General features: G+C 38.8%; 1 protein-coding gene across 1 annotated transcript; it reads left to right on the forward strand.

Moving 5' to 3' along the window:
• The first annotated feature begins 308 nt into the window (after positions 1-308).
• Positions 309-10,698, forward strand: LOC122426449 (putative coiled-coil domain-containing protein 195). The gene is made up of 3 exons (XM_043445396.1): positions 309-564; positions 5,400-5,643; positions 10,587-10,698. The coding sequence occupies exons 1-3, from the start codon at positions 309-311 to the stop codon at positions 10,696-10,698; spliced, it is 612 nt and encodes a 203-aa protein (XP_043301331.1).
• Positions 10,699-11,169: the final 471 nt, after the last annotated feature.

Raw genomic sequence — 11,169 nt, forward strand, 5'->3', positions numbered from 1 at the left:
CAGAGTGTCTTCTGTAGACCCAAAGCAATATTCCAGAACTGTGGATTGATATGAAATGAAAGATACAAAGAAAAGCTCTGTTCTGAAAAACAAAACCCAGGATGAATAAGTCATGGAGATCCTTTACCTCCCTTGATAGCCTAACTCCCCAGGTGCTGAAAGATGGCATACAGAAGAGTGATATCTATTGTTCAGGAAAGTTTAGGGGCGGGGTCAACCTGTTCCACTGGGCAGATAGTGCATTTGGTTCATAAGCAAATGTTGACCTCTCTCCCCAAAGGAGCAACCAGAGAACCTGAAAAGAGGCAATGGCCGCGAATATCCATCTCATGAAAGTTATCCAGGAAATGCGGGCAGAGATCCACAAGCTGGAGAAAGAGAATCAAGCCCTCCGGATGAAGCTGACATTGAGTAGTCAGAGAACCCCAGGCTCAGGAGGAGAATCAGGAGAGGAAAAGGAAGACACAGACCTCGGGAACCTTGAAGAAGTGCCCAGACGATCTCCAGCAGCCCTTCATGGTGGTGTTGCCACTGATTCAGCCCCAGGTGTGAGAGAACACGAAGGTACTGACTGCCTATAGTTATTTGGGGCTCTGCCCACCTTTGCCATTATCTGTTAAACAGTTGGCTTAGTGTGCCTCTCACATAAGTGCATAGTTTGGTATTAACAGTGGTGTGGTTTTTTTCCTGGTATTGGGTTGGCCAAAAGGTTCTCGTTACAGAAAGATGCTATGGAAAAATCCAAATGATCTATTTGGCCAAGATAGAGAAGTTTTGAATCCCTAGGCAAAAATTTCTTTAACATCTTCAATTCTCATATTTTAACAACATTAAAACTATCTCCAGTTATTCCTGAGAAGTTCAAGATGACGGATATGTGGAAATCAGTCATATGAAAAAGAATGCTTTTTCCCCTTTCTTCACTTCAAGCATTTAAATGCTAGGTAATAGAACACCAAATGGGTATGTGTCAAATGGAGTGCTCGTTTATTAATCCAGAACAGTAGTGCACAACAGTTAAGTGTACGGATATCAGATTCAGACAAATACGGTTGCCAATGATTTGACACTCATTAGCCACCGCTTGATTTAGAGCTAGTTATAAGGAATCTTTAAGCCTCATTTTGTTCATTCAGAAGTGCTATAGTACCTGTCTCAGGTGGTGATGGCTGGTTGTAATAATAAACTAAGTGCTTAGTATAGCATCTAACAAACATATAACCAAGGCAGATACTGTTTCTTATCCATGTTTTAGAAGATCTTTACTGTCCTTTATGAATGTATGTTGCACATAATTCAACTTAGTATATGCAGGTTGGAGACTTCAAGACTAAAAGTCAATGTCTGATACATTCTTTAAAAAATCTAATCTCTCACCTTTTACGGGAAAGAATTTTGACTGTGAAGACTATACATGAAATTAGAAATCAGGAGAGTGAAAAATATTGAGTTGGCCAAAAAAGTTCATTTTGATTTTTCCTTGATTAGAGAAATAGCCAAATGAGATTTTGGGCAACTCAATAAGTTCTACATTCAAGTTTTCGAACTTGCCTACATATAACATTTTCGAATAAAATTGATACATACTTGAATACTCAAAGTGCTTAATATCCTCTGTCAAAGGCTTCAGGCAAGGCTATTTAGAGTTACTGAGCAGCTTAGCAATGGAACATGTCTTATCTCCAGCTGGTTTTTTTTGTTTGTTTTTTTCTGTTAAAGCAGTCTCTCTCTAGTGTGGGGCCCTATACTTCAAAGCTGGAGATAGATTCCAATTGGGGTCTTTTTCCTTGTTGTCAAGTACAGCTATGGATCTGAGTTATTCTGTCTGTTGGTTATTTAATAAAACTTAGAAGTTAGACCTTCTCTTAGTGGGGAAAAAAAAGATACAGACGTGTAATATATCCTTCCTCCAGGTTTCCTCCACCTCTGAATTCCTGACATTTGGAATGAATAACTCTGTGTTATAGGAGTCTGTCTTGTCCATTGTAAGATGTTTAGTAAAGTATCTGCTTCTTCCCCTTTGGTCATGATCATCAAAAATGTCTTCAGACATTCCAAATATCACCTGGAGGATATTTCCCCTAGTTGAAAACCACTGCCTTACTCCAGACATAAAAAACTCCTTCAAAACTATTTTCCATGATGTTTCAGTTCAGTTCAGTTCAGTCACTCAGTCATGTCCAACTCTTTGTGACCCCATGGACTGCAGCATGCCAGGCTTCCCTGTCCACCACCAACTCCCAGAGCTTTCTCAAACTCATTTCCATTAAGTCGGTGATGCCATCCAACCATCTCATCCTCTGTCATCCTCTTCTCCTGCCTTCAACCTTTCCCAGTAGTAGTCTTGATAACATTTGATAGGTCAGGAAAATATTATTTAACTTCAGTACAAAGTTTTTATTAGCAGTTTTAGTAAGATATTGCCAATAGACAAACTCATACTTGCAACTTATTCATAAGAATGTGATGCTAGTGAAGAACTTGAGCGATCATCCCCTTATTTTACCATTTAGGATATAAGACCCAAAGAGATTAAGCAACTTGTCCTATCCTCTTTTGAAAACAAAATAATATAAACCTATACTCTGAGAAGGGACAATGTGAAATTAGAGGCGTGTCTCACTTTAAGAAAGGGAACCATCAAGCTGGGTCTGGGAGCAAATCACTTGAGACTAAATCCTCCTGGACATATCGGTGATAGTGTGCAAGCATTTGGCAGGTATGAAACCCAATCCATCTCATGGAGATGTTGCTCTCACCCCTCCTGCCCTTGGAATTCTCACCTTGGGTCTGTTAGGGAAGAGATTGTTGCTCAGTCGCTCAGTCATGTCCGACTCTTTGCAACCCAGAGGACTGCAGCACACCAGGCTTCCCTGTCCTTCACTGTCTCCCAGAGTTTGTTCAAACTCATGTCCATTGAGTCGATGATGCCATCCAACCATCTCATCCTCTGTTGCCCCTTCTCCTCTTGCCCTGAATCTTTCCCAGCATCAAGGTCTTTTCCAACAGGTCGGCTCTTCACATCAGGTGGCATAACTATTGGAGCTTCAGCTTCAAAATCAGCCCTTCCAATGAATATTCAGGGTTGCCTTCCTTTAGGATTGATTAGTTTGATCTTCTGCTATACAAGGGACTCTCAAGAGTCTTCTCCAGTCTCACAGTTTGAAGGGAAGAGATAATTTACTACAAAGAAGATGCAAGAAACAACTCTTTACCCAGAAATTCCAGCATTGCTGCTGCTGCTGCTGCTACTAAGTCACTTCAGTTGTGTCCAACTCTGTGTGACCCCATAGATGGCAGCCCACCAGGCTTCCTCGTCCCTGGGATTCCCCAGGCAAGAATAGTGGAGTGGGTTCCCATTTCCTTCTCCAATGCATGGAAGTAAAAAGTGAAAGTGAAGTCATTCAGTTGTGTCTGACTGTTAGCAACCCCATGGACTACAGCCTACCAGGCACCTCCGTCCATGGGATTTTCCAGGCAAGAGTCCTGGAGTGGGGTGCCATTGCCTTCTCTGCCAGCATTGCTAGACCTCTGATTCTCTTCAATCTGCTCTTACCCTTATCTGACAAATAAACTTCATTTGACAGTAATCTTTGAAATGGCGCTGATGATCCCATGATGTCATGTGGAACATTCTTTCCTTTCTATTGATAAGACACTAAAGAATACAGATTATTTGTGACCCAGGGACATAAACAAAGAACTTATTTTCTGGTCAGTCATGTTGGAGTATAGGTCTCATATAAGAGCAAACTTAACTTTGCAATTGTTGGTATAATTTCCTCTGTTGTATTTTCCTATCATTTGGTATAAACAGATTATTTTATAATCCTCTTAAATAGAAACTTTTATGTTTGTCAATAGTCATAAATCTTCCTTAGATCATTATAAAAGTTATGTATCATGGCCAAAGGAAATGTTCAAAGATAATTTATGAATAGTATTTGCAGTTAACTACTTCAGTTGGATTTGAACTTAAACTCCCCCACAGACTCTTGCCTAAAATCTGATCTTCTGCTCTTCCATATTATAAAAAGCAAGGGCAGCCTCTACTTCCTGTAATAGCTATATAATTTGCTGTTTGTGTTCTACAGACATGGGTCACAAAATTTAAAAAAGAGAAAATTGTGCTTCTAGGACTCTGAAAACCTAAACATGATGCTGGACTTTCTTACACTTTCCTGCTAGTTAATGGCAAAGCTGTGATGAGAAGAATAGAGTCAACAAACATTCATTAAGTACGCCAGAAAATGAATCCAGTCCATGAGGTCAGTGTCATTAGCCCCAGTGGTAATAACTAGATGTCTAAGTAAAGGCTGAATGATGGGCCCCAGGTCAGTTAGCAGAGTGTTAGATGTGAGATGCAGACAAACCAAGATGCCCTAAAATAAAGCTCTTTTACTCAAGATGCTTTCATTCTAAGGACTGGAGATATGATTTGCCTCAAGGAAACAGTTTATTAGGAGGCCTTTATGGATAGAAATTGAGTTGGAAACCCTCGGAAACTAAAGACATAAAGCTCTTGAGAGAAGGAGAAAAAACTCCTGTTTCCCACACAGGCGTTACTTCTTTTTTTCTTTTTTGCTGCAACTCAAGGCATGTGGGATCTTAGTTCCCTGATCAGGGATCAAACTCACACCTCCTGCAGTGAAAGTGTGATATCTTAGCCACTGGATCACCTGGGAAGTCCCAAGACATTTTTACTTCTTTCCACTTGTTTGCCTTGCTTTCATCTCTCATTCAACAGAGAGAGATGACTGCCCAACTAAAGCAAACACACACATTTCAGGCCAGTTGGCAGCAACCAGTTCAATTATTTGTGGTCATTCAGGTGATGAGGGGCTGTGGATGGGCACGTTCTTCTAGAATGAGGCTCAAGAAGCCATCCGGAACCGCGTCTCTACAAGCTCATGTTCTTCCCATTCTAAAGTAGTATTCTATTATTTCATTGTGTGCAGGTTTCTGTTCATAGTCTGTATTCTCAGGAAGGTCTTCCCTTACTACACTATTTAAATAGCCTCCAGACCTTGCCCTCATCTATCTCTAGCACCTTGCTCTCATCAGTCTTATTCATCCTCCTAAAATCTATTGCTAGCTGAATTTTATCATATATCTGTCTATCATCTGTCAGCCACACAAGAAGGTAAGCTCTATGCAAGCAAGAATTTTGTGTTTTCACTTGCACACATCCATCTGTTTAAAAAGTGCTTGGCTCAGGGTTGGAACTCAATTATTTGCAAAATAAATCAATGAATGAATATCTTTTATGCAAAAAATTCATCTAAAAACAACAGTTTTGTTTAGTTAGTTTCAATAAAGTACTAGTAATACAGTCTTCCATTTGGGGATGTTATTAAAAAATAGAATTTTTAAACTTGAATTTTGTGTCTCCCTTACAGGCAATGTCATGATTGTTAGACGCTATTCCATTTCCTCACCAATTCTTTCATTAGCTGCAAGTGACCCTTGGAAGTCTAGGAGAAAACATCCAAACTGTGGACTTCTAGAAGTTCAAGGGAGAGTCAAATCACTGGTTTCTTCAATTAAGAAGCAAGACAATGAAGAAAAGATGTTTACCTCAGATTCTTTTACTACCAGTGGTTGCAGCAAAGGAGTCTTTCCTGAGCATGGTTTTGGTTGCAGGTAATGTACAATTAATTCCCCTGGAGGAGGGCATGATAACCCACTCCGGCATTCTTGCCTAGAGAATCCCCATGGACAGAGGAGCCTGGCGGGCTCCAGTCCCTGGGGAGTCGGACATGACTGACTTACTAAGCACAGGGCAGCCCAAGGTACAATCCGCCTCGAGACAGTTTATAGCTGCATAGTGTGATGGCTACTGAGACATTCCCCTGGATAAGCAAGGTCTTACACAGTGGAGGAACTATAAACAAGGAGGCTATTTAGCCATAATAATTTCTATCACATTTATGAGTTTTGAGAACCAAAAGAAACAAATTTATCTGAGATCAAATGGTACTCTCTAATAGATGCCTGTAAGAAGTGGAAAGTGATCAGTCTTCACTTACTCATCAAGCATGAATGATGGTACTCTGGGCTGGGTGCTGACGATCCAAGATTCAGCAAAAGCAAAACGTTATGTTCAAAACTTTCTTTTAGGGACAAAGACACACAAGCAAACTGATCACTACAATAAAGTGTGTCTCAGGAAGAAGACACATTTACACTGGGAGCCAAATGCAAAATTTCTCTCTGAGGGAGAACTGTGCTTGTAGAGGAAGGCGCCTTCATGGGCTTTTGTGGGTACAAGAAAGGACCCTTTAGGCATTAGCCAAACAGGCTAAGAGACAAAGACAAAACTGGCCTGTTCTGCAAAATACATGAGTTGGTATTTAAGGAGTTAGAAGCAGCCTACAAATGGGAGGGAGGGAGAAAACATTTGAGAAGTAGGCTGGGAATCTTTTAGAGGAGAGTTGGCCAGTGGCCCCTGGTGTGGGTAAAGCCAAGAGCTCTTTTGGAACAAGACTGTCACCATCAAGCACTAGTGTGTCAGAGTATCACCTCCCCTCCTCCACCCTCTGTACTTCTACCTCCCAATTCCCAGTTAGGCTCTGACTCTTTATCAAGAGTCTATACACAGTATAGATAATCAACAAGGACCTACTGTTTAGCACAGGGAACTCTACTCAATATTCTGTAATAACCTAGATGGGAATAGACTCAGAAAAAGAAAAAAAAATGATACGGTTACTTAAAAAACAAAGAGTCTATACACATTTGTCTCTTTTGAGGAGAAGGAGAAAAATCAAGAAAAAGGGACCTGGTTTCATGATTAACTTATCATGAGGAAGAGAAAATGGAACAAATATGGTTGTTTAGAGAATCAGTGAGTCATCTAATTCAGCAGTGGCAGGAAATCAAATCAAAGTGGTAGTCATAATTAATAAGCCATCAGGAATTCTCATAAATATGGAAAAGAGCACTGGTCTTCCCACGGGATGTAGGATACAAAGGTTGAGCCAGTTTTATTTCAGTTTTACGAAGCAGGATGAACATCATGTTTCACTTATAGAAAGTTCTATTATAGGAGGAGAGAGGAACCCGGTCAGGAAGGACAGGCAAAGACAAACGTACAGCATACCCCACTAGAGCAAAAAAGAGAAGAAGATAGAAGAAATCATGACTATGGAGAAAACTAGAAGCAGGGAAGTCAGTGAGGATGGAGAGGTTGGCAGTATCCATTGCAGAAGGCATTCCATGGAATGCTGGGAGTATGTGCTTTATCCAGTAATTATTGGAAAGCTGATAAAAAATGTCTTCATGAAAATTTTCAAAATACACAAATATTCAGAAACTAATATTACAAATACCAATGTATCCATCTGCAAGAGTTTTGTCATAGTTTATCAGATATTTTTATATATAAGAAAAAAAGTGTTACTAAGAAAGAAAAGGGACATCTCTTCCCCTGTCCTCCTAAGGGGCAAGCATTACCAGGAATTTTGTTTCTATCCTTTAGGTCTATTTTTTGTGCTTTCATTACACACATTCATTCATTCGACAAATACATCTTAAATGTGTACTATGTGCTGGGCAGGATTCTAGGCACTGAGGATACAGCAGGAAACAAAATTGTCAGAAATCTCTGCCAATGTGGAGTTTTTCCTCTGTAACATGATGATCAATCAACATGAAAATACATGAAGCATATAGTTAGACAGGGAAACAAGTAACCCAATCAAAGGAAAAATGAAGGGCTTGAGAAGCAAGCATTGTTGAAATGTTAGTTGAAATGAATTGTTGTAGCCAGAAAATATGACAGCATTTGAATAAAGACGGGAGAGAGAGTTCTGGGGATATGAGCAGGGGTTTGGAGTGGATGGGTGAGGGGACTTGCCAGACACTGAGAACAGTGACTGCCAGAGGGCTGGGTGGGCTCAGAAACGACCGGTGTTTAAGGAAGGGCAAGGAGGCTGGCTTTGAATGCAGTGGAGGGAGCAAGCAAGACAGAGAGCAATGAAAAAGAGAGCCAAGGATGGCCATTCACTCTTTTCAGTGTTCTAGATCTATTGCAAGTGAACTGGGATGTATAACATACTCTTTTCATTAGTAAATGTTTTAATATATAACATATATATGGAACTCTGTTTTGAAAGGACTATAGGAAAATAATACAGAAAACAAGAGGACCAGTTTAAAGCTAAAAAGTAATTTAGGCAAGAAATGATTATTTATTGGCCAACAGCAATAACTGAATGTGGTTTCTAATCTTGTTTTGAAGATGGAGCCAACAAGATTTGTTAACAGAGCAGATGTAGGATATGGAAACAATAAGTGTACACCCAACCATTGTGTTCCAATGGCCATGTGTTTTCAAAGAGGGAGGAGGGAAGAAAGGCAGAGACGTACCCTTTGTCTGAGTAAAATTGTGTGTATGTAATAGACAGTCATATGAAAGCACTAAATGTTCCTTGTTTTCAAAATTGCAAATTAAAAAATATAAATACAATATACAAAGTAAAAAGTATAAAAAGGAATATCTTCCATAATCCCACTACCTGAAAAACCACCATTGAGATTTTTATTTTTTTATTTATTTTATTTATTTATTTGGCTGTACCAGATCTTAGTTGTAGCATGCTGGATGTAGCTCCCCGACCAGGGATCAAACCCAGAACCCCTGCATTGAGGGCTCAGAGTCTTAGCCACTGGACCACCAGGGAAGTCCCCATCACTGAGATTTTAATGGCTATCTCTCCATGCTAGTATCTAGGTAGTTTGTAATTGTACACTGTCTGTGTTATAATGGTTTAGTTTTTGCACTTAAATCAGTACAGGTCCACAGACCTACAACACTACACTGAGAAATAAAGTAATATTAATTTTTCCATTTCAGTTTATATTACTTTCTATGATAGTTTGGGAACCTAGCCAATGTTTATAACGCATTACTTTTCTGAAGCAAACTGTTTTCCAACTTCCAAGCTGCCAGTGAATAAACTATTAGAACACAATCCATTTCTAATTTGGAACCTACTTTAATTTGAAAGATTGAGCCAATTGTAGAATTGTGTTAAAGCAAGAAAGTCAGTAACGGCTGAAAATCAACAGCTGGGTTGGCATAAAACCCAGTAGATACAGAGAATGGTTTCGTAGGAATTAAGCATTTTCTTTGGTAGTCTTTTTTTATTTTGTCTTTTACTTTCTCAGGGATTAACTAGTAAAGTAACAACTCATTACATTTTTCCTCTAATTTGGGGAGTAAATTCATTTCCTTTCTAATAGCTTTCAAACAATCTTACAAAGATTTATCAAGAACCAACCATATGTTTGAACTAGCTTTCAAATCAATGAGATATCATACCTAATTTGCTCATGAACTTTTCAACTGTTATACCAAGAAAGTATTTTACAGAAGAAAGCCAGTATCAATATTTCTAAGAACCCATGCTCTCCAGAAACTAGAGATTGTATTTTAATTTTTTCCCTCACTTTGACATAAAAATCCTATCTTTTCCTCCTGCGTTCAAGAAAAAAATAATAACCTTAGGCTGTTGGAAAGATTTGGGAAGAGGGTCCATATACACAACTGAACTTAGAAAGGCTATTTTACTAATAGGACAAAACAGACACATTAAAATAAATACATTGTCTTCTTTTTCTAAGCAAAGTCGTTAAGAAGACAGCCTCTGGAATCAGATGACTAAAATTCCAACTCCATCATTTGCAAAGAGCATGGTCTTGGAAAAGTTATTAGTCTGTCCTGTGCCATAGTTTATTTTTTTGTAAAAAGAGAATCATAATAGCCATGACCTCATAGTTTTTGTGAAGAATAAATGGGAGAGTCTAGTGAATGCTTGCTAAGTGGCAGAGCAGTTATTATTTTATTGATCCCAACATATGGAACAATTGGCCTTCCTCCCAAGGGAGGGAGCAGATGTGTGTTCCCCACAATACAGCCGCTAAATGCCATTCTGTGGAATTATGGCCTTATCTAATTAAAGAGAGAGATATCAAAACTAGAGAAAAGACAATCATTCTAAACACTATTCTTTAGACTTATTCCTGGGAGCACTTTATCCTGGTTTATGTCAAAATTGTACATAACACTGTTCAAGGAGAAAGGAGCAGTGGGCACAATGAAAAGATTTAATCCCCCAGATAACACTAGGTCTTATGGTGTGATGGATAGTCATCAAAATCCAAAATGGTGCGTTGATCTGGATTTAGAAAATAATTGTCCCAAATTTCTGCTTCATTTCAACTGAAGAGCTTTGATATGCAGGACCCTTTGTTGAGAGAGCATATTAATCTTTAATTTTAAACATCAAGCTAAGAATCCTCAGATGTACAGTCCTCCCCTCAAAAGTTTTAAGTTTTAGTTTTACCAGCACTATCCACTGGTTTAATCAAAAGGCCAGTTACAACATATTTTCTTACATTCCAAATTGTTTTCTTGAACAACTAAACAAAAAAATAGTATGGTATATGTAAGTTGAACGTTTAACTCTTTAGGCATTATTTGGTGCTTGGAAAAATAGTACATGTTTTGTAGAAATAGTAAATGTTTTGTGTAAAGCCTCACTAAATTTTTATTTCTCTCTCCTTTATTCTGCTTTCTTTAGGGACAAGACAAAGACAGTCGGTTTCCTGTTACCCATGAACATGTCTTCATATTCCAAAGATTCAAGTTCTTTGAAATACTCACCAAACCAGCTAAGTACTATTCTAGAGTAGGATACTCAAGGTGGTGAAATTTAAGACACAGTTGATTTCCAAAATGTGGGAACACTGAGGCGTGTTTGGGTCAGTGTCCCCCCCTGCAAAGAGCTCTGAGAATATGCTCACTAAGGGCTTTCAATAGCTGAGTCCAAGATCTCTCTTAGTAAATGTCTCACTGTACTTGAAAATATGTGGGTTATTGTCAAATACCTTTTGATATTGATTTCTAATATAATTCCACAGTGATAAGAGAACAGACTCTGTATGATTTCAGTAGCTTTGGGCTGTGAAATTTTTGCACCCTTGGATCTGTTCCAGGGTCTCCTAGTTTAAAGCCTATGGCAACTTGAATAGAAATAGTTTCCTACTGTTGTGTGAAAATTGTATAAATCTTAATTATGTTGAATTGGTTCACAATGCCTTTTGGGTCTACTATATCCTTCTACTTCTCTGCATGTTCATTCTATTGAGAGTTTGATATTGAAA

This window comes from Cervus canadensis, chromosome 24 (assembly GCF_019320065.1).
Source record: "Cervus canadensis isolate Bull #8, Minnesota chromosome 24, ASM1932006v1, whole genome shotgun sequence".
Taxonomy (NCBI): Eukaryota; Metazoa; Chordata; class Mammalia; order Artiodactyla; family Cervidae; genus Cervus; species Cervus canadensis.